Below are 24966 nucleotides of genomic sequence, written 5' to 3'. Positions count from 1 at the left end.
TAAAACATACAATTATTACCATTTTTAATCCCTGTTCATAAGAAACTTGTAATTCAATCATAGGTGAAATTTTTAAAATAATAACTCTAGGGAGTTCCCGTCGTGGCTCAGTGGAAACCAATCTGATAGCATCCATGAGTACGCAGGTTGGAAACCAGGCCCTGCTCAGTGGGCAAAGGATGCGATGTTGCCGTGAGCTGTGGTGTAGGTCGCAGATGCCGCTCAGATCTGGCATTGCTGTGGCTGTGGTGTAGGCCAGCGGCTACAGCTCCAATTTGACCCCTAGTCTGGGAACTTCCACATGCTGCGGATGCGGTCCTAAAACAAAAATAATGATAACTTTAAAAGAAAAATGAAGCAGCCATTTTCAACTTTTAACATGAAAAGAAAATGGTGAAATGGTTTCTAAGATGTATCTTACTGCTAATAGGTCAGAATGTGCCATGGAGTTGGAAAGCGGACCTAAAGGAACAGCACCATAGAAAGAGGAAACGTGAAAGTCAGGGACAGAGAAGGCATCTCATAGGAAAAGCACTCAGAGCTGGCTTTTCATTTGATATGGAAAACATAATATTATTAGAATTTTGGTAACAACAACAACAACATATGGGCTGCAGAATACAAGGAGAGCTTAAGTATAATAATGTCACCTGAAGGCTATTATTTGGCAAAATGCTACAAAGGGCTAGCTTAAAATGAAAAAAAGAAAAAAAAAAGGCTGACAGATATGGCAAATGATTAGACTATATTCAGGCAGAAGTAACTGTGAATTATTAATTGTACCTCATTAAACATAAATTAAATTTTAATGACTTGCTTTGCAAGTTGTCTAACATCAGAAACCAGGAAACACCATTTTATGCAGTGATTAAATTTTCATTTCTTAAAACAAATACTATATATTTTTAAAATAACTCTTATGTAAGGAGTACCTAAGCGTTTTAGAACCCTACAATGTTAAAATATTTTTCCTTCAACTATCTGATAAAATGCAACTGCCTCTCAAAACTCAAGTGTTCTTATTCAAAAACAGAAGATTATTCTGTTTTTGTTTGTTTGTTTGTTTTTAAGGGCTGCACCTAAGGCATATGGAGGTTCCTAGGCTAGGGACTGAATGGGAGCTGTAGCTGCCGACCTACACCACAGCCACAGCAACGCAGGATCCGAGTTACACCACAGCTCACGGCAACACCATATCCTTAACCCACTGAGCGAGGCCAGGGATCAAACCTGCATCCTCATGGTTACTAGTCAGATTCATTTCCACTGAGCCACAGCAGGAACTCCCGAAAGTTTATTCTTAAGGGGTTTTTAAACAAGTCATACACCTGTATGCTGAATCAGTAACACAAAATATTCACAACAAATACTTTGTATATTAAATGGAATATGGCTCTACAAATCAAAAGAAAATAAGATACGAGGGAGGAGGATAGAGGCTTCTTCTTTTTTTTCTTTTTTTTTTTTTTTTTTTTTGTCTTTTTTAGGGCCCCACCCAAAGCATTTGAAAGTTCCCAGGCTAGGGGATGATTCGGAGCTGCAGCTGCTGGCCTACGCCACAGCCACAGCAACATGGAATGTGAGCCAGGTCTGCGACCTATGCCACAGCTCACAGCAGTGCTGGATCCTAAACCCACTGAGTGAGACCAGGCATCGAACCCACATGAGTCACCACTGAGTCACAATGGGATCTCCTGGAAGCTTATTCTTGAGTTGAACTGAGACAAAAAAAGCATCACTGGCTTAAAAATAGGTATTTCTCTTTTTTCCCTGTCAGCAAGGCTGAAATAAATAGAAAGTCATGCTATGACTAAAAAAAAAAAAAAAAAAAAAAAAAAAAAAAAAAGCATGAAACTCCTCATTGCATGAAAGATACATGTAATGTTATAATTACAGTAAGTAGAAAATAATGCACGTAGCGGCATATGGAGTTGTTCTACAGTGTGCAGCATTATACATTAAGGGACCATTCAATGTGTGTGATTTCAGGGCACTCTATCCCTTTTGAATGACAGTCAGCAATTCTGTTTCATTTACTGGAAAGTCAATGTGCTGTGGCATAAAATCCCACATAGAAAATTGAAAAGATTTTAAAAAATCAATTTTATGTCACCTAAAGAAGATGCAGCTTATACTTTATTTTACTATCAGAAGTGATGTTTATAGACATCTTTTCAGCTTCCCAACAGTGATGAAATCTTTTCTACTGCCACAGATTCTTAGAAAAGATAATGTTACAGGGAAAGAAAAGATGAGACTTGGCTTAATAAAGATGATAAACCTTGAGATACCTCACAATCAACACTTACTCCCTTTAATTTCCTCACTGTTAAAGTTGCTATTGGTAACAGCAATCTTTCAAAGCATCTCTAAATTGACAACTTCTATTGAAAAGTTTCTTTCATGGACTTCAGCCTGTTTCTAGTTTGCAAATAGAAGGCTGTGTAGACTGTATCTATCTACAGACTGTTTGTGTTAATAGCATTCATTACGTCTTATTGCATAATTATACCAACCCACTGCGTCTCTGCCAATATTTAATCCCCAAAGCTTCAGTTCTAATTGACTTTGTTTGTGTTGTTTTGTTTTTTTGAGTAGTCATCAATGTAATGTTTTAGAAAGAGTTAAAAAAAAAAAAAAGGAGCTTGATCAACTGCTACATACGGTTTACTTAGTTTCAAACGAAATCATGCAATGAAAATAGGCATCTTCCCAGATGGTTGTCACTTTGCATTTGCGTGAAACACCAGTGACACTACCCCATGAGGGCTGAGCGTCAATAGTCCTTAACCCGCCAGCTGTAGCTTCACTTACTCGTCTTTTTCTTTTTTCGTTGTTTTGGCTCACAATATGGAGAAATGGTGAAGGTGTGAAGGTGCATAAGATATATATATATATTTTTTTTTTCCTCTTTTGTATTTTTAGGGCCACATCCACGGCATATGGAGGCTCCCAGGCTAGGGGTCCAATCGGAGCTGCAGCTGCTGGCCTACACCACAGCCACAGCAATACCAGATCCGAGATGCCTCTGCGACCTACACCACAGCTCATAGCAACACTGGATCCTTAACCCACTGAGTGAGGCCAGGGATCAAACCCGCAATCTCCTGGTTCCTAGTCAGATTCATTTCCGATGCACCACGACAGGAACTCGCAAGCAGAAGATATTAAGAGAACTACTGCAATACTACTGATAAATGAAGCAGAGGTATTGAGGAAGGAAGAGTTGCTATGACTGCAAAAGTACACATTCCCGAAAGAGAAATCTCCTAGATAATCAGGACTCCGAGGAAAGCGGAGGCAAAGAGAACACATAACTCCATACCAGGCCCTAGGAGAGCACATCCCTGCATTTGCCCACAAATACTCCAGGTGGCTTCCTTCTCCCTCCTACACACCAAATGGAAGCAGTCCAGGGTGCAATGGTAATGGACCTGGAGGGCATCATGCTAAGTGAAAGAACCAGATAGAGAAAGACAAATACTGCATGGTATCACTTATACGTAGAATCTTAAAAAGAAAAAAGAAAGATCAAACTCACAGGGACAAAGTAGAAAAGTGATTGCCAAGGTCTGGGCAGTGGTGGAGGCAGCAGGGGGGTGGTTACAGGAGAGGCTGGTAAAAGGGTAAGAACTTTCACTTAGGGAGTTCCTGTCGTGGCTCAGTGGTTAACTAATCTGACTAGGAACCATGAGATTGTGGATTCGATCCATGGCCTCACTCAGTGGGTTAAGGATCCAGTGTTGCTGTGAGCTGTGGTGTAGGTCACAGACTCAGCTCGTATCCTGCACTGCTGTGGCCCTGGTGGAGGCTGGCGGCTACAGCTCCGATTCGACTCCTAGCCTGGGAACCTCCATACGCTGCGGGAGTGGCCCAAGAAATGGCAAAAAGACAAAAAAAAACCAAAAAACAAAAAAAAAAAAACAACTTTCACTTATAAGATGAAGGCGGTCTGAAGATCTAATGTATAACCGGGTGGCTATTACTGATAACACTGCATTGTATAACAGAAATTTTCTGTGACAGCAGATGTTAAATACACTCACCAAAAAAAAGGTAAATATGTGAGGTGATGGATGTATTAACTCAATGGGGGGAATCCTTGCACAGTGTATCACAGTGTACCCTTTAAATATCTTACACTTTTTTTTGTCAATTACACCTTAATAAAACTGGGGAAAAAGTAAAAGTCTCACCATAGAATCTTGGTCCTATCTTAACACAAATGTTAGCTTTTGCAAACAAGTTTGAAAGGAACTGAAGTTGGCTCAAGTACTCAAAAAGTTCCATTTAGATTTTAACCAGCCACCTTAAATCCAGTTTTCACTCCCTGACCTGGTAAATGGAAGCATGTGCAAAGTGATAGCACATTTAATTAGCTAAATATGAATCAGTACCTAATTATCATCAAAAAATTAAAATAATTGGTATTTCATTATTCTCCCCTAGTGATAATGCTGCCAGTCTCTGATCCCATTAGTATATAATTATATGCAGTTGAATCCAAAAAATTAAGGATTTTTGACCTAATCAAACTGACAAGATTTTGCATAGCAAAGGAAACCATAAAAAAAAAATGAAAATCTACAGAATGGGAGAAAATGGTTTCAAAGGATGCAACTGAAAGGGCTTAATCTCTAAAATATACAAACAACTTTTACAACTCAACAGCAAAAAAACCACCAACCCAGTTGAAAAGTGGGCAGAAAACCTGAATAGACATTTCTCAAAAGAAGATATATGGATGGCCAACAAGCACATGAAAAAAACGCTCAACATCACTGATTATTAGAGAAATGCAAATCAAAACTACTATGAGATACCACCTTGCACCAGTCAGAATGGCCATCATTAATAAGTCCACAAATGAGACATGCTAGAGAGGGTGTGGAGAAAAGGGAACCCTCCTACACTGTTGGTGGGAATGTAAATTGGTACAGCCACTGTGGAAAACTGTATGGAGGTACCTTAAAAAACTAAATATAGAACTACCATATGACCCAGAAATTCCACTCTTGGGCATATATCCGGACAAAACTTTCCTTGAAAAAGACACATGCACTCGCATGTTCATTGCAGCACTATTCACAGTAGTCAAGACATGGAAACAACCTAAAAGTCCATCGACAGATGAATGGATTAAGAAGATGTGGTATGTACACACAATGGAATACTACTCAGCCATAAAAAGGAATGAAATAATGCCATTTGCAGCAACATGGATGAAACTAGAGACTCTTATACTAAGCAAGTCAAAAAGAGAAAGTCAAATACCATATGATATCACTTATATCTGGAATCTAATATATGGCACAAATGAACCTTTCCATAGGAAAGAAACTCATGGACTTGGAGAACAGACTTGTGGTTGCCAAGGGAGAGGGGGAGGGAGTGGGATGGACTGGGAATCTGGGGTTAATAGATGCATACTATTGCCTTTGGACTGGGTAAGCAATGAGATCCTGCTGAATAGCACTGCGAATTATATCTAGTCACTTATGATGGAGCATGATGGAGGATAATGGGAAAACAAGATGTATGTGTGACTGGGTCACTTCACTCTATGGTAGAAAATTGACACTGTAAACCAACTACAATGGAAAAAATAAAAATCATTTTAAAAAAACAAATAAAAATGTCTAAAAAAGGATTTTCTCTCTTAAGTGGGCACTCCCTAGATATAATGGAATTCATGTGTTTCCCTCACCAAACAGTTGCAAATTTACAGAACAAGAAAGTCAGTCAATTTGTCTTAGGATGTCCTGAACATAACCCAAGTAAGCAAAAATTTTAAAACCATATTACTTCTAAATCCTGTTGGCTACTCCTTAGAAATGTATTCTAGGCAGTCCTCTAAAACATATTTGTTGAATGTCTATTGCATGCCAGGCACCAGGGAGGATGCAAAAATAACTCGGGGGCTCTCTCTTTTGAGTAAAGAGATGGCAGGTGGAAACATGAGTAAAAAAGAAATCTATAAATGACCTGCTATAAAAGTTCAGAGAATGGGACCAAACCTTCAGGTTGAAGTGTCCAGGAAGACTTTATCAAAGAAGCATATTATAGAATATTATACCCAGAGCGACCTTAGAAAACACCTATTCCAATCCTATCATTTTACAGATAAGAAAAAGAAAGAAAAGAAAAAGGAACAATGCCTTTTAAAGAGCAATAGCAATCTACCCCATATCACAGAGAGAGGTGCAAAATCTGTCCAGGTAGGTAATCTCTAGATTCCTAGCTTTCTGCCTTTCTAGGATACCACAGGGCCACTCTGAGACTGGAAGGACTTCAATAGGATTTCAACGTTTTCTAAGATTAAGGGATTACATCAAGAAGATGTATTGTTTTTATAAATTAAAAAAAGAAAAAAAAAAAACAAACTTCTTCTGAAAGTTTGTTATCCTTAATTTAAGACTAATTACAGGAGTTCCCGTCTTGGCTCAGTAGTTAACAAATCCAACTAGGAACCATGAGGTTGCAGGTTCGATCCCTGGCCTTGCTCAGTGGATTGAGGATCTGGCATTGCTGTGAGCTGTGGTGTAGGTTGCAGATTTGGCTCAGATCCCGCGTTGCTGTGGCTCCGGCGTTGGCTGGTGGCTACAGCTCTGATTTGACCCCTAGCCTGGGAACCTCTATATGCCGCAGGAGCAGCCCTAGAAATGACAAAAAGACAAAAAAACACAAAAACTAATTACAAAATCGGAGGTGCTGTTCACTGCGAGACTGGTAATTTCATGGAGGAAAATTATCAGAAGCCTCCAGATATCAAATGTTCATCCATTCCCTCCATAAGGATATATTCAATATCTACTATGTACCAGGCACTGTGCCAGGTACCAAGGACACAGAGATGAGAAAGAGACACGGTCCCTGCCCTTGAGGAGCATATGGACCAGCTGCGAAGACAGTCGTTCTACATGGAAACGCAGTAACGTGATGACTGTGAACAGGGGAATGGAAGGAAGTTATTAAGAAGCCAAAGAAACCTAACCCAGCTAGAGGCGAGGGGCAACCTCCCTAGAGTTAGAGAAAAAGGGTGCGTGAAGGGCACTGGGATACGCTATGCAGAGAGAAGAGTTTGCACCCAGGACCAGAGAAGAGGTAAGACACTGAAAGAAGGTCTGCCATTGGCTCAAGACAGCACCAAATGCAAGAACAGAGGGAGCCAAGACTGGAAAGGTGGGCAGAGGCTGGCTCCTGCAGGACGCCCTAAGCTGTACTGAAGACCATACCTATGGGGGATGGGGAGCTGAATTCAGCAAAAGAGAGAGACTTAGATTTTAGCTTCATAAGCATCAACTGGGCTGCAGGGTGGAGGGCAGATCACGGTAGGAGTAAGGCTGGAGCGCAGCTGTATTAGGAAATCACTGCTAGAATCCAGGTGCTAGGTGATGGTGAGCTGGGCAAGGCTGACAGACAGGGAAAGGAGAATAGACATTTATAAGGTAGAACAGACAGGAATTAACAGGAGATTGAATGGAGGGGGGGGTGTGTGTATGCAAATTTAAGCCCTGAGGTAATTCTAAAGTTTGGAAGGTATAAGACCCTCTTTATTTAATTCAACTAGTCACTTCGTTGGGGGAAAAAAAAAAGAATCTTTTCTGAGAACCTCTTCCAACAAGGAGATGTAACTGACTGCTTTTAAATTGTTCCTATCATTTATTCATTAGTACCTGAGTCTTAGCCTAGCCATAACTCACCTGGTTACCAACCAGTAACAGGTGTTCTCCCAGAAGAAAGTCTTTGAGCATATCTTCCATCACCATCATGTGCTAGAAGAAAAGGACTGGAAGTTAATTGTGTTTCGCATGGTCAAGGTGAAACAAGAAAGTTAACTTCGTGGAGAGTTAAACATCTATTATAACAGACAATACTCAATTTGATGACTTAAAAAAATTAATGTTGTGGTTATAAATAAGTTATATCACCAACCAGGTCACTGACATTGAACACCTGAAATGGTCTTAGACAAGGCTCAGCCACTGACCTAGACATATTTCAAGGAGCCTTTATAATTCAACTCATATTTTTCAGCTATGGTGCTACTACACAGAGTTGGTTAATAATTTAATGTAATATTTGACAGTCGCTAAGGCAAATATACAAAGGTTTTCTAAAATAACTGGAGATGTCCATGGAACATGTTGCACTGACTTCTTCTTAACTATACCTTTAAAGTATATACAGTTTTAGAAATAAAAATATATGATTCCATTGGCAACTCCCATTTTTAAGGGATAAAAACCCCTATATGAGAATGGGAGGGGGGACGACTCTTCCTACCCCTTCCAGCTGTCCTGGAGCTGTTTGCTTTCCTGTAATACAGACTTTGCTGGCTTGCTATATATATATATGATTCACTTTCCATATTTTTAAATTCAAGTCATGACACAACACAATAAAAGAACAAGATTGAAGTTGTTCACAATAGCCACAGAGGAAATTACATTGCTCTTCGGTATCTTGAAAAATAGGACGATTATAAGTAGGTCACAAAGGCTCATCTGGGGGTTGAGGAGTGAAATATATCCCAGAATGATTAAGCTCCCTGTTATTTTCTCTTGGTTTTCTGTATCAGAACAATCACGGCCCCATTAAGACTAAAGTTACTGAAGGTCATGAAAAAGGAAAATTAACTTTGTGCATCTTATACGCGCTTTGGATATTTTTCTAGTTGGTCACTCACTTTAACTTGGTTTATGAATTTTTTTTGACATGTAGAATATTTTCCTTCTACCTGTCACATTAGGCAATAGTTTCAGAGTTTGTTTAGAAAACTGAGAAAGTGTTATTCTTCCTTCAAGAGCAGATGAGTATTCCTTGATGATTAGCTTGGTAATTTTAATTTTTTTTAAATGCTTTCAGATAAACCATGGAACTGAGTTTTAACAAGGCTTGAAGTAGGGTGAGATCTTTTGTTCATTCTGGAATACTTTTAAGGATAGAAAGAGGAGTTCCTGTCCTGCCACAGCGGAAACGAATCTGACTAGGAACCATGAGGTTGCGGGTTCAATCCCTGGCCTCGCTCACTGGGTTAAGGATCCAGCGTTGCTGTGAGCTGTGGTGTAGGTCACAGACACGGCTCGGATCTGGCGTGGCTGTGGCAAAGACCGGGAGCTGTAGCTCCGATTTAGACCCCTAGCCTGGGAACCTCCATATGCCAGGGGTGCCACACTAAAAAAAAAAAAAAAAAAAAAAAAAAGATGTTATGAATAATTAGGCTGGGACAGAAAGGTAAAGAAGGACTATTTTAAGCAAACGGGGACACATGGCTACTCTAGTTAAAAGGGAGCCCTAGGACATTCTTTTAATCTGGGTTCTGGTGATAACTGGTCTGCAGACCTCTTCTTTCTAATTAAGATGTAAAATCAGACAACATTAAGTTCTTCTGGAAATAACTGGGCTAACCTGCAGGAAGAATAGATAGAAAAGTTGGAATAAGCAGCTTAAAAAAAAAGTATATACTGAAAAAGAATCCCAACTATAATTTGTAGTCTTCTTTACTTTTTCTCACGTCCTCCTACTTCAAGCTCTCTTTACCCCTAACTAGATTATTCAAATCAACAAATATTTGGAGTTCCCATCGTAGCTCAGTGGTTAACGAATCCAACTAGGAACCATGAGGTTGCAGTTCGATCCCTGGCCTTGCTCAGAGGGTTAAGGATCCAGCGTTGCTGTGAGCTGTGGTGTAGGTCTCAGACATGGCTTGGATCTGGCAATGCTGTGGCTCTGATTAGACCCCTAGCCTGGGAATCTCCATATGTCACGGGTGTGGCCCTAAAAAGCAAAAAAAAAAAAAAAGAAAAAAAAATCAGCAAACATTAGCCAAGGCTAAGGTCACTGCCTACATGATTCTTCTCTTACCCTCTTGGGCTGCTTGGTACTATAGACCATTTCTTAAAAGTCGCCTCCCCGAGTGGTCTGTCTCTCCTGATTCCCTCCTACCTCTCTAACATGGTCGTTTGTATCTTCTTTTGGTAGCAATTCCTTAAATACTGATTTTCTTCCCCTTTTGTTCTCTTTCCCTACCTTTTGCCTGCTTTCCCGAGGGCTCGCAGTAAAGGAAAGAGCAGGTTATGCCTCCTCCTACCTGGGCACCCACCTGAGGGGTGTGGGAGGGCTGCGTGCAGAGTAGGAGACTCACGCATCAGTGCTCCGAGAGGGACCCTGGACCCTGCTCTCCCTAAACCCTCTCATCCATTCCATGGCTTCCACCACCAACCCTACCCGGATCTCCAACAGCAAGACTTTTCTCCTTGATTCAAGCCCCAATTCCTGAGCAAACTTTACTGAGCTATTTCCCAGTCTCCTCGAACCCAATACACCCAAAATCTGGCTCATTTCTTTCTCCTCCACTTCATTCTTCGTCCCAATTGACAGCATCATTTTCTACCACCCAACCTAACATCATCATCCTTCTCCTGCCCATCTCAATTGTTCCTTCATCAAAAGCCAATTAAATGCCAAGTCTAAGCTATTCAGTCACACAAAAGTCCATTAAATCCGTCCTTTCTTTTCCATTCCCATAACTTTCTCCTTTTTTTTTTTTGCCTTTTCTAGGGCTGCTCCCTCACCATATGGAGAATAGGAGCTGTAGCCACCGGCCTACACCAGAGCCACAGCACCACGGGATCCGAGCGAGCCACGTCTTCGACCTACACCACAGCTCACGGCAATGCCGGATCCTTAATCCACTGAGCAAGGCCAGGGATCAAACACGCAACCTCATGGTTCCTAGTTGGATTTGTTAACCACTGAGTCACGACAGGAACTCCCCATCCCCATATCTTTCATCTAAGTTTTTTTGTTGTTGTTTTTTTGTTTTGCCAAGTTTTGTTTTGCTTTGGCTTTGCCTGTGGCATGTGGAAGTTCCTAGGCCAGGGATGGAATCTGAGCCATAGCAGCAGCTGCAGTGACAATGCCAGGTCCTTAACCTGCTGTGCCATAGGGGGAACTCCCAAGAAGTTCAAAATTGTATTTACTTTCAATTAATGTTTTTGGCCACACCCATGTCATGCAGAAGTTTCTGAGCCAGGGATCAAACCCACACCATAGCAGTAATTGAAGCCACAGCAGTGACCATACTGGATCCCTAACCAGTAACTGAGCTACTAGGGAACTCCTCATCTAGGTTTTTTATCATTTCTGGCCTAGATTTTTATCAGCCAAGTCACTGTCTCTAACTTCAGTCTCTCCTTGAGTCACTGTTCTGTTTCCAATCATGTCACTTTTTTCCCCAAAAATTCTTTTTCTCTATTTCTTTTTTTTTTTTTTGTCTTTTGGGGACCACGCCTGCTGCATATGGAGGCTCCCAGGCTAGGGGTCAAATCAGAGCTGCAGCAGCCAGCCTACACCACAGCCACAGCAATGCCAGATCTGAGCTACATCTGTGACCTACACCACAGCTCACAGCAACACCTGATCCTTAACCAACTGAGTGCAGGGATTGAACCTGTGTCTTCATGTATACTAATCAGATTTGTTTCTGCTGAGCCACAACGGGAACTCCTTCCCCCCCAAATTCTTTAAATGACTCCTAAAATCTTTGGAACAAGAGCCAATACCTTTTTGATTTCATCTCAGCCTCATTTCTTATCACTCTCCTACTATGTGTTTCAGTCACAGGAACAATGCAGAATAATTTTCTTTTTTCTCTTTACTTTTCTGGCAGATACACATGCTCTGTCAGGGAGAATCTTTGACTTTCATGTAACACAAGGTGCCATCAACTCGACCTCCCTCCTAAACAGCCCCACTGTGTCCTCTCCACTCTGTCCCCATTCTCATTGCCTTCATTCAGATATTTCACAATTTTCACCTGGATGATTCTAGCAGCCCCCTAACTAGTCTCTCCCTGCCTTTGTTCCGACTTGTAGACAACATTAAAAAGAATGCAAAATTGGCAAAAGCGAAAATGTGCCTAAATTTTTTCATTGGCTTCCTCACTGCTTCTGAATAGGTTTCAAATTCCTTTTTTTTTTTTTTTTTTTTGGTCTTTTAGTCTTTCCTAGGGCTGCATTCGCAGCATATGGAGGTTCCCAGGCTAGGGGTCCAATCGGAGCTGTAGCTGCCAGCCTACGCCACAGCCACAGCAACACCAGATCTGATCCACCTCTGCAACCTAAACCAAAGCTCACGGCAATGCCAGATCCTTAACCCACTGAGCAAGGCCAGGGATCGAACCCGCAACCTCATGGTTCCTAGTCGGATTCATTAACCACTGAGCCACGACGGGAACTCCAGCTTCCAAATTCCTTAACTAGCAAGGCCCAGATAATCTGACCTTTTCTTAACTCATCAGCCTCCCTCTTGTCACTCTTCCATATGCAACCTCAGCTCTGGCCATGACAATTAATTCGACGGAGCTCCCTAAATGAGCTACACTCTCGCACAGCCACGTCTCTGCAAATGCTGGTGTCGGCCTGAGACTGTCTCTCAACTTTGCCTAGTGAACTCATTTTTCCATGATCATTCCAATCTGGAACCATCGCCTCATCACCACCGCTACCATAGTAACCTGCGCATGCGTCCATCACGCTGTGTGGGAACCATGTGTACTTGCTCGATTTTTTTCCCTTGATATTTCCAGGCAACTGGAGCCGTGGAACCGTGCGTGTATGTATTTTAATCTCTGTGTCCTAATGACTTAGAACAAAGCTTGACACAAGGTAGATATTTAACAATTTTTTTCAGATCTAAAGCTCATTAGGCTTAAGAGTCTATTAATCTCTCTTTCCTCCAAATTCTTCTGCTGCAAGTATAATATTCCTTAATGACAGATAGAATGAAATACTCCTGATTATGAATATGCAAAATCTTTTCCTTCTTTTATTAATCCACTCAACACATACATACTCAGTAGTCACTGTGTGCCAGGCACTGTGCTATTTGCTAAGAGATACAAAATTAAAATTAAAAAAAAAAAAAGGCTTTATCTTAGTGGTACAGAAAATGTTTTAAAAATCAATTACAGGCGTTCCCATCGTGGCTTAGAGGTTATTGAATTTGAGTAGCATTCATGACGCAGGTTCGATCCCTGGCCTTGCTCAGTGGGCTAAGGATCTGGTGTTGCTGTGAGCTGTGTTGTAGATTGCAAATGTGGCTCAGATCCTGTGTTGCTGTGGCTGTGATGTAGGCCGGCAGCTGCAGCTCTGATTCCACCCTAGCCTGGGAACTTCCTAGTGCCACAGATGTGGCTCTGAAAAAAAAAGGCAAAAAAAAAAAAAAAATCAATTACAACATGGTGCTGCAAGGGGACAACAGAGCATAGAACAAGATGGTATAGAAGCATCTAAACATCTGAGAGGCACTGAAGACTACAGCTTCAGAGGTGAAATGCAGCATAAAAGGAAATAGTAATATATGCAACAAAAGCACATTTGATCAAGCCACTGTTCTTAGAATTGGTACCGCTAGAATTTTTCATTGATGGTTAATTCATAATGCTTTACGAAGAGAAGGTATGTTTGGAGAAGGGCTACAGAAAAATCCTTCAGGGTCACCATGTAAAGTTCGTAGCAGCCCTGCAGTCCTCAACGTCTATGTGGCAAACGCCATGGCAACAGACCCTGTGTTCAAGGGCACCAGAACCCTCCTTGCTACTGAATTTCCTACATTCTTTTTTTTTTTTTGTCTTTCCTAGGGCCGCTCCCGCGGCATATGGAGGTTCCCAGGCTAGGGGTCCAATCGGAGCTGCAGCCACTGGCCTACGCCACAGCCACAGCAACTTGGGATCCGAGCCGCATCTTCAACCCCACAGCTCATGGCAACGCCAGATCCTTAACCCACTGAGCAAGGCCAGGGATTGAACCGGCAACCTCATGGTTCCTAGTCAGATTCGTTAACCACTGCGCCACAACGGGAACACCTGAATTTCCTACATTCTTATACACTGGCAAGTCTTTTCAACCTTTGCCATCATGGAGTTTTTCAACTTGTCACTTATGGCAAAGTTTCCTGATTCTTTTTTCTTGATTCCTTTCTGAGGCATGAACAGAGAATGAGACCATCAATGGTGGGCAATATATTTTCCTTGCAATCATGTTCCTGTCTTTGACAGGCAAGATTCTTTATTCCTTTGTGTCTTAGAACCCTCTTTTCTGTTCATTTGTCCACTACTTGCATAAGAGCATGAATGCTCTGGAAGAAAAATAAACCAACATTAGTTAATGGCCCATAGAATGAAGAATAAAAAGCAAATCCAGGTTACGCCTTTCGCTATGTCATAGATAATAATTGCATTTTGAATAGAGTTCCAAAACATTTAAGCAAGATTTTTACTAAGAAAGAATTTGCCTAGAACCTTTTATTGTTAATATAATGTAGAGATATAAATTATGGTACTCATTAAATAATAGATAACATTGGGGAATGGCAGATAAAAAAACATTTTCCTTCAATTCTTATTCCTTAATACAGTGAAAATAGAAGTTCTTCAAATATAATTTGTAAATGTAAGATTACTGTTTACATGCAGATTAATGACCAGCTATTAGAAAACAATTTAGTATGGCTTTTACTATAAAATAAATATATAATTGCTTGACAGAAAATCTGGAAAAGGAAAAATTCTACCATTTATGGGTAATTTTCTCTGGAGAAAATTCTTATTAAAGTAAACATTTATAATAAAGCTTTCTGGGCACACACTAATTTCTGTGTCTTAGTGGAAGCTCCATAACTTTTTTTCTTTTCTTTTTTTTCTTTGTCTTTTTAGGGCCGCACCCATGGCATATGGAGGTTCCCAGACTGGGGGTCGAATCGGAGCTGTAGCAGCTGGCCTACACCTCAGCCACAGCAATGTCAGATCCAAGCCACATCTGTGACTCACACCACAGCTCATGGAAACGCCGGCTCCTGAACCCACTGAGCGAGGCCAGGGATCGAACCTGCATCCTCATGGATGCTAGTCAGATTCGTTTCCACTGGGCCATGAGGGGAACTCCTGGAAGCTCCATGGTTATTGGTTAGTTTACATGTGGGAAATTACCTACCCTCCTCTCTTAAAAAAGAAAAAATTAAAATTAAAAAAAATTTTAAAAAGAGGAAAGTAAAGAATAGAAAAATATCCTAGGAATTTTTCAGAAAAAGGAAAGGAATGTGAAGAAAAGAATGCACAGGACGCAACCCTCTGAACTACTGAAACAATTTAACAGGAATGCAAAAGAGAGGATGCATGTCAGTGCTTTTTGTTTTCAATTTAATAATATATTCATTGTATTTACTTGACGTTTAGTTACGTCTGCATATAAACTTCATGGCTCTAATCATCGTAGCAACTCTTCCAATTCTCAGGTATCGTCGGGGAGAATGTAGAATTTTGCATTGCCTTAATAAAAGATGTTTCAATACCTCATTCTGCAGCATCTGAACTGAGCTTCGCAAATTACAACGATAAACATTAGTTTCACTCAAATTGGAGGTAATTACCACGCGATAAGCAGTGACTGATCCATGAATGCAAAGGGCTGATCTTACCTGAATGTTGTCGTAGAAGAGAACATCAGGCACTTTCATTCTCTCATGGGCGTTATAGATCGGTGCACTAACAGCTCCAATCTTCAGAGATCCCGATGTGACTTCACCTAAGCATTTCACATGGGACAAAGAGTTACCAGGCACGCTGCCCTCCGAGAATCCAAGTCCAGCCCAAACAGAACACAATACAGCATCTTTAATACATCATGAGATCTTCAAGGAATTTTAATCTAATATCTACAAGAAATAGGCTTGAAGGTGGTAATAAAACTTCATAGTTCTACATACAAAGCTTAAAAGCGCTACAAAAAGGCTTAAAATCTTTCAAAATGTAATGTTTTATTGAAAACCATGGTGGTAACAAAGAGCATATAGATAAAATTGAGATGGGGGTGGGAGGAAAGCCAGAACTCAGTCAAGCCACCTTCACGAGCCTGCTTGGTCAGAGACTCTAAAATACACACGTTCAGGAATTCCCATTGTGGCGCAGCAGAAATGAATACGACTAGTAACCATGAGGTTGAGGGTTCCATCCCTGGCCTCACTCAGTGGGTTAAGGACCTGACATTGCCATGAGCTGTGGTGTAGGTCGCCCACACAGCTCAGATCTGGCATTGCTGTGGCTGTGGTGTGGACTGGCAACTGTAACTCTGATTCGACTCCTAGCCTGGGAACTTCCATATGCCGAGGGAGTGGCCCTATTAAGAAAGAAAAAAAAGCAAAAATGAAATATACACATTCAAAAGCTCTGAAGTTCCATGAATATAAATTTTTTGGATCCCTCCCCCCCCTTGCAAAACCCCATAGGAAAATCCCCTAGAGCTCTAGTTAAAAATATTGATGAACCAATCCACCCCAGATCTCTCAAATTACAATTTTTAGGGATGGTCCAGGAGATCTATACTTCTAAATAAGCAGCAGAGGTGCTACAACCATCCTGTGATACTTATTATTGTATAGCCACCTATGTGCTTCGTAGTTGGTCTAGAACAGAATATGAGCTCCTTGAAGCCAAGAAATTAAATAACAAATTTCTTGAACATAGCTCATGTGTATTCCCTACAATAAGGAGATACGCATGCTCACTACCTGACATATTCCAAGGTCAATAATAATAATATAATAGTAGTTGTAGTAGTACTGTTCACAGTAGAAACTACCATTGAGGACCTACTATGTGCCAGACCTCGGCTTCAGCGCACTGTTTTCTCATGTAATTTCATGTAACTCAATGAGACAAGAGTTAGAATTGAGACAATGAGATAAGAATTAGGAGGAGGCTAAGACGAACATACATTAAGTAATTTGCTTAAAATCACCCAGCTAGTATGGGTAGAGCTAAAAATAGAATTTAGGCGTTCCCATTGTGGTGCAGCAGTAACGAACCCAACTAGTATCTCTGAGGATGTGGGTTTGATCCCAGGCCTCCCTCAATGGGTTAAGGATCCAGCATTGCCTCGAGCTGTGGTTTAGGTCAGAGTCAAGACTTGGATCCTGCATTGCTGTGGCTGTGGCATAGACTGGCAGCTGCAGCTCCGATTTGACCCCTTGCCCTGGAACTTCCACATGCTACCAGTGTGGCCCTACAAAGACACAAAAATACAAAAACCCAAAAACCAGAATTTAATATAGTCTGATGTTCTTTCTGCCGCATGGACTCCAAATAAGAGTCCATCCTCTGGAAAAGAAGACAGACAGTTACATTGCCTTAAAAAACTGACCCATCTTTTTTGCATCCTATTTCTAATAAGAAAATTGCTATTTTTGTACTAAAGATTTTGAAAGACAAGGGGAGAAAGCAACATTGCATCTATGGAGTACCGTGAACAATTTTGAGCTAAAAATAATTAGACTGTCACCCTGTTTATTCCCTGCTAAATGCTACACATTTGCCGAAGTACAGCCTTCCTCTTCCTCCAATAAATAGAGCTTTGTCATTTTTCTTCTATTCACAAGCTCTTCAGCGAAGGAAAACCATGAGCTGTCGTGCTGAGAATTTACTATTTATTTACTATTTTCAGGTCTCTGAAATAGGACAACCAGGACCGTGACAGTCAATTTACAACATACTTGTACGTTGAGATGACACACATGATTTCAGGTTCAAACAGCATTTGATACTGTCTACAGTTTAGTTTATGGAAGATATCTATTCAGTTGATTTCAGGCTTTAGGGACAATTTAATTCATTCAACTAATGTTTACTGCTTAAAATTTCAGGATAGAAAACGGACATGCACTCAGAGAATGATGATACTGATATATCCCTGGGAAAAGGCTGTTAGCTGTCTTCTAAGTAGTCTCCTAGGATAGAACTACTTTGGTAAATTTAGGTCTTCGGTCTGGTAGGCTCAAAACCTGACTTTATCATTACAATTGAGGTCACACATAACTCTCAGAAGAATATTAAAGATATGCATATTTTGATCTACACATAAATTCTGATATTTAAAGCCAGAATTGCAATACATTACATGACAAGGAAAACTGCAAATTTCATATAGAGTATATGATCTACTATTGCCACATCGGTATTTTATTTGGAGGGAGATTTGCATGGAAAGTCAAATCTCTATCAGAAGGTTGGTGACCCCTGTCTTCTAGAAGTACATGAATGAAGCACATGAATTCTCTACAGGAGAGATGATATTAAAGACGAATGGGACCAGATGAGTCAAAATTGTCCTCAACGTAGGTTCTTTATCTCCTATGCATGGTTTATATCGGAACTGCTAACACTGGCCTGTTACCAAGACTAAATCTACAGCCTGAATGATGTCATCTTTCTTTGGATACATTAAAAAGGATTCAATTGAGTAATGTCCTAAATCTCCAAGTCCCAGAGTTAGTCTTTGAGTTGGCTCTGCATATCAGTACCAGATCCATCAGTATATTGACTTTATAATTTGACTCTTAAAAAGTCATCTTATTGCCTTAACATCAAATTCCTGGCTCAGGGTAGCCCCAACTATTAAAACATCTACTGCAAAGAGAGACACAATAAGCCCTCTTCCAAGAGTGGTCATGTATTGGATATTTTGATAAGACAGGTAATAATGACCCTCGAAAAGTAGGGAACCTTTCATTGTACTCTGAAGAACAGCTTACTTTTATTGGAAGATTGAAACCTCCCCCAAATTCAAAATTATACTTATGGTACTCTAGAAGAAAAGTACCACCAAACACATGGAAGGAATAAGAAGGCATGAAATGGTACTCTGAATATTATTTTAGTCTACATCAACTTAGAACAGTTTCCCAAATGTGTCCTGGAGGACACTAGTAGTCCTCCAAATGTAAATATTGTGCAAAGAAACCAGAATTCTAGATCCTATGGTGAAATACATTTGGAATAAAAGGTAAAACAAAATTATACGTTTATTTACAAGAAGGAATTCTCCAAGCTTTTAATACATATTCATGTGAATTGTGACTCTTGTGTATATATGGTACACACTGAAAGAGAGGAAATATTCTCAGATTTAATTGTAAGTGGGTTTTGAATTTTTCTTATTTAACAAAAGATTTCATTTCTTCAACCCATCCATATACATAAATGAAAATGGACGGACGCCAAAAACACTTTTTTATTGAAATTAAAATTTAAAAAATGATACAAATTATCTTAAGCGATAATTATTATTTCACTTAAGAAAGAAACAAATCGGGAATTCCCTTCCTGGCTCAGTGGTTAACAAACCCAACTAGGGTCCATGAGGATGCAGGTTCGATCCCTGGCCTTGTCGTGAGCCGTGGTGTAGGTTGCAGACCCCAGTGTTGCTGCAGCTGTGGTGTAGGCTGGCAGCTGTAGATCAGATTCTACCCCTAGCCTGGGAGCTTCCATATGCTGCGAGTTCAGCCCTAAAACAGGAAAAAAAAAAAAAAAGGAAAGGAAAGAAACAAATGGAATACTTACATTTGTAATCTTCCAGTTCTGGTTCCAGATTCTTATCAGTGCTTATTTCTATTGCAGCATCAGCCAGATTCTTTTCTAATGCCAACCTTGCAAGACTTGGTAGAAACCTGGTGGGTTTGGAAGGATGGATTGATAAAGGCAAAGCTTTCTGTGATTAATAAATGTTTTTTGACACTTAGCCAAGCTTAAGAAATGGAACCAAACATTTTTTGAAGGCTCATAAAAGTAACCAAGTTCTATTAGATTTACAGAGTAATCTGAATAACAGAAAAATCTAAAGATCTAGACTTTGGAAATTATAGCCTTAAAAAAACTGAATAACAGTATTTTTCGGAATGCAAAATACCTAATGTCTTCCTAACCTTCTAAATTTTCTTCCTTTTGGCCTCTAAGGTTTTAAGCTACCTAGAAATGAATTATGCATCTAAATGCAAGACTTGATGTACATAATATAGGCTATGAGAGGTGCATAGGGAGCCATGTCCTCAGATGAAGAAATGTTTCAATCTGAACTCAACCGGCGTAAGCAAGTAAGTGAAACATATTTTTAAAAGTAAATTAACAGGATCAAAAAAAAGCTAATATATAATATTTAACAAATTTGGGCTAGAGAATTTCTTCTGACTTTAATAATAGATTTTATAAATATAAATCATATCGATTTTTGTTTTAAAATTTTCTATGACATTCAATTTCTTTTCACTGCTTTAATAGGGAATGAGGTCATTTAAAAAAGAAAACTTTATGCACCTTTTTCTTTTTTTGTCTTTTTAGGGCCACACCTGCGGCATATGGAAGTCCTCAGGCTAGGGGTCGAATCAGAGCTACAGCTGCCAGTGTGCACCACAGCCACAGCAACACAGGATCTGAGCCATGTCTGCAACCTATACCACAGCTAATGACAACACCAGATCTTTAACCCACTGAGCGAGGCCAGGGATCCAACCTGCGTCCTCATGGATGCTAGTCGGGTTTGTTAACCACTGAGCCATGACGGGAACTCCTGCACCAGTTTTTTTAATTCCTTCCTGCCACTGTGCTATCCTGAAGAGAAGGTTAATAAAAAGGCCTTTGATTCTGTGGCTTTGCTAAAGTCAAGAGATGATGCATAAATGAGACAGCTGTTTTACTATGTGCAAAGAGTCATGGGGTGGTAACCAAATATATGTTTTTATCATATATCTAGATTTTATTTTTTTGCATGAGAATAAAGTAGTAAATTTTTTATTTTTTAACCAGTTATTGACAAGTCCATCCATTCCCACACTGATTTATAATGCTGCTTCTAAAATATACCGAGTTCCCAGAAACATGTGAGGCTGTTTCAGGACTCTGTAGTCTATTCTAATGGCCTTTTTGTCTTTTCTTACACCAAATTTCACTGAAATATAACTTTGTGATGAGTCTTGATATCTGACAGAGAAAGTGCATCTCCAAAATCTTTCTCAAAATTTCTTTGGATATTCCTGGCCTATTACATTTCTGTGCCAATTTTGAGATCAGTTTGTCAAATTCACTGTAACTTTGGTGGTGTTGGACTAGATTACATATATATCAATTTGGGGGGAAACAAACATCTTGACAATACTTAATATTCCCTTCGATGAACATGGTATAGCTTACTATTTATTTATTTATTTAAATAGAGAGAGAGAGAGAGAGAGAGAGCACGTGCTACATTTGGTTTGTTAGTAGTTCATTTAGAATTTTTATACCCATTCCATGCATTTGATTTATAATTTTCCTTATTATATAATTTATATAATTTTACATTATTCTTGTCTGGTTTAGGTATCAAGATTATACTAGACTCAGAAAGTTCCAATTGTGGTTCAAGCAAGTTATGAACCTGACTAGTATCCATGAGGATGCAGGTTCAATCCCTGGCCTTGTTCAGTGGGTTAAGGATCCAGCATTGCCTTGAGCTGTGGTGTAGGTCACAGATATGGCTCAGATCCCATGTGGCTGCAGTTGTGGTGCAGGCTGGCAGCTACAGCTCTGATTCAACCCCTAGAAGATTATATTGGACTCAAAGTGAATTGCTGTTTTTACTATTGTGTACTTTATAAAACAGTCTCTAGAATGCTTTGGGCATGATTATTTCTTTCATTCCAAAGTACTATTTTCCCATAGGCTCCAAAACTGTTTACATTGCTTAGCACTGACTATATACTGCTATTTCCACACATCTATAACCAAGTTCTGACTAAGAAAACACTGGATAGATGACAAATTTATCTCTCTGTATATATTTTCATCAGTTTATGACCCTAAAAGATAGGCAATTGAAGCATTTTTTTTCTAATTTTCTTTTGGAAGTCTAATAAGTAATCTACTTAAAAGGAGAATCAAATTTGATGATTTCTCATAATCACTAGCTATTAAATAATTACTTCAAAGACACTGGAAACGAGCCTCATTTTAACCTCTTTCACCACAGAGAGAACAAATTCAAGTGGCAACATAAGGAGCTTACTTTAACTACAAGAAAAATTGTCCACTGAACTGAAAATTTATAGAGGGAACATAGAGAGCCTCCTAAGCTGAATTTAGATTCTCTTTTAATTCCTTGAATATATCAAGGAATGAATGTCATAACCACCATAAAAATAATTACCCGATCATATAAAAAGAGGCTAAAAGAAACCTCTGGGCCTACTGGACATTATTATTCATCGTTTCTTATTCTTCTTTTAAAACAGTCTCATGCAAGTACAATTCCGTAAGGAAATTCTATAAACCAATGTTCTATAATAATTTCCAAACAAGTATGAAAAATATACATTAGTGTAGACTGAATGGATGTTAATTTTGTCAAGTTTGGGGAACAGAGAAGTACTGCCAAGCAGTTCCACTGCAAATTTGGGAGGTCCTAAGTGTAAGACTTAAGATTTAAGAACACTTGCTCAGGAGTTCCCATCGTGGCACAGTGGTTAACGAATCCGACTAGGAACCATGAGGTTGCGGGTTCGGTCCCTGACCTTGCTCAGTGGGTTAAGGATCCGGCGTTGCGGTGAGCTGTGGTGTAGGCTGGCAGCTATAGCTCTGATTCGACCCCTAGCCTGGGAACCTCCATATGCCGCGGGAGCGGCCCAAGAAATGGCAAAAAAAAAAGACAAAAAACAAATAAGCAAACAAAAGGAACACTTGCTCAGCGTTCAAATACCAAACTTACTTTCACTTCTTTACTACTGTCTGACTTGAGTAATGGCTTAGAGTTTTCTCATCTATAAAAACCTCTTTAAATTATTGTTATGCCGAAGATTATATATGGTCTAAAAACGGAACAGAAGGCTGAAAGAGCTACATAGTCAAACCAATGCTTTTTCCAGACCTGTGAGTACAGACTATCAGACTTATGTTACTGTTTCAGCAAAGACTCAGAAACTTGAATTCAGTGAGAAAGCAGAACAGAGTTACCTGGCAAGGCAGGCTTTAGTGACAGCACTGTGAAGATTTTCATTAGGATACTGTGCCAGTCGACGAGAAATCCTCAACAGCTGTCTCGTAGACAGTGATGCTGCCAACGACTGTGCCTATCAAAAGCCAAAGAAAGGCTGTTACGAGTCTTGCTTTAACTTGCTGCAGGTCCCTTTTGGATGAGTATCGTGCAGAATTCATTATTCCTGAAGGACAAGGCCAAACTTAAATATGTGCTGTTAAATAAACAGAAACCAATTTACACTTGAAATATCCTTAATGACTTTTTTTTTAATTCCATAAAAAGTGTTTATTAATTAAACCCAATTAAAGAGCCATAATACATGTTTGGGGAGGGAAGTGGAGGCTGGATGGAGGAAAGATGTTACATGATACAGGCTGCATCTGACTTACAAAGAGCTCTCATGTACAATGAACTATTTGTTCTTTTTTTTTTTTTTCCTGCTGCTTACACAAAGCCAAACTGTTGAGATAACAAAAAAAAAAAAAAAAAAAAAAAAAATCTTAGAGCTTTAAGCAGATCTATGATTTCTGAAATACAGTAAAGGAACTCTGAACAGTTTAGGCTGCTGACCACAGAAGTGTCAATCAGTTGTCACTTGAGTAGCAACTTGCAGTTTGGAATCCTTCCTTTACACTGTCAGAATAATTTCACTTTGTGTTCTTACTCTTCTCCAAATCCCGTTAACTAAGCTGCTAGTATAGGACTCAGGATGTGGTAAGTACCAATACATATTTGCTGACTTGAATTTGAAGTTATCTTAGCAGGCAGCATAATGTAATAGTAAAATTTATAAGGTTTGGAGTCAGACAAATCCCTTTATTAGCTGTGTGACCTTGGCAAATTACTTCAACTCTTTAAGCCCCAGTTTCCACATCTTTAAGATGGAAGTAATAATGCCTTCCCTTTCAAGGCATTATGAGTATGAGAATTAAGTTAGAAAATTATTCTAAAGCACTTAGCTGAGGTCAGACACATATGAGTGCCCAAGAATTGGCAGCAATTATCATTAGAAGTCAGTCTCTTCAAAATGAAAAAAACCTGACAGAGGAAGGGAAAGGGACCTACACATTAAAAGGAATTTAATGTATCAGATTATTACTGGTCTAATTCCTAACTTAGACCAGCAGCATTAGAAAGCAGTGGTTTTCACTGAAAAACTACAGAAGGAAAGAACTTTTGAAGCAACTGGCCCATTGGGAGGACAGAAGAGGCCAGGGTGACATGTCACAGAGTGTGACAAGGACAGTAAAGGGAAAGAAACCTAAGGAAAAGGAGAAAGGGACTCTATGAAATTAACAAAGGGTTTGGAATGAGTGGGTATGGAGGCCAAAGCTACTTTGTATATTTGTTCCTTTTAGCCCTTTGCTTAAGGTCCTGGCTATATGTCCCCAGGAAGAAAAAAATGAATCAACTTCTCCCTCCTCATGTATTTCACAGCTTCACGAGATGCTGGTCTGCCGTTACTAGCATTATATTTTCGCTACAGCTTGGGTTATATAGTCCTTTGGGCACTAGGTTAGGAGCTTGACTACCATTTAGAAAGACTAACCTTTTTTTCCATTAAAAAACACATTCTAACTTTCAAAGAACTTGGAAGGCAACATTTGGTTCATGCTTTTTCAACAAATTTGCATTCTAGACACGGAGACAATATCGAAACATAAGAAACATACACTGCAGTTCAAAATAGCACATAAGTTAATGCCAAAATAAGCGGAGCACCTGACAACAGCTCTAGGGCTTAACATGTTCGAGTGGGCAGGAGAAACAAGCTATGAACAAAGGCCTGAAAGCAACAGGAACAGAGATGTGTGCAGAATGGGAGGAAACCAGCCCAGCTTTCCTAGAGGGTCCCGCTGGAAAGCTTGTTGGCAAATAATAAAGACCTGTGACTCACATTTTGAGGAGTTCGATCTTTCTTCTAAAGGCAATAGGACTTTGTTACTTGTTACTCTGTTACATGTTACTACATGATTTCAGAAACACTAAGGCTGAAGTAGCAGGTAAAGCAGTTGAAGGACAGAGAGAACTAAGACCGGACACAGAAAGCTACCTCCCTTATCTGCCTATTTAAAGATAAAGTCCTACAGGACTGGCAATAAGAATGGGGAGAAGGGATCGAACA

At 39.8% G+C, this 24966-nt stretch overlaps 1 protein-coding gene across 2 annotated transcripts in view; it reads right to left on the bottom strand.

Annotated features, from left to right (window-relative positions):
- Positions 1-24966, bottom strand: part of VWA8 (von Willebrand factor A domain containing 8) — a 545205-nt gene that overhangs the window by 378175 nt on the left and 142064 nt on the right. For both annotated transcript variants that reach the window (XR_014819568.1, XM_021065625.2), the window contains exons 17-20: positions 22817-22932; positions 19397-19503; positions 15481-15587; positions 7704-7775 (exon numbers count right to left, since the gene is read on the bottom strand). Coding sequence is in view for 1 of the 2 variants with exons in the window: in XM_021065625.2 (XP_020921284.2) it covers positions 7704-7775; positions 15481-15587; positions 19397-19503; positions 22817-22932 (402 nt within the window). In the remaining variant the exon portion in view is untranslated. The remainder of the gene's footprint in view (positions 1-7703; positions 7776-15480; positions 15588-19396; positions 19504-22816; positions 22933-24966) is intronic.

The sequence above is a fragment of the Sus scrofa genome, chromosome 11, assembly GCF_054392235.1.
Source record: "Sus scrofa isolate SSC_HxYL_T2T_F1_AM1 chromosome 11, Sscrofa_HxYL_maternal_Yorkshire_Landrace_v2.0, whole genome shotgun sequence".
NCBI lineage: Eukaryota > Metazoa > Chordata > Mammalia > Artiodactyla > Suidae > Sus > Sus scrofa.
The sequence above is the reverse complement of the archived record's forward strand: the minus strand, read 5'-3'. Positions and strand labels throughout refer to the sequence as shown.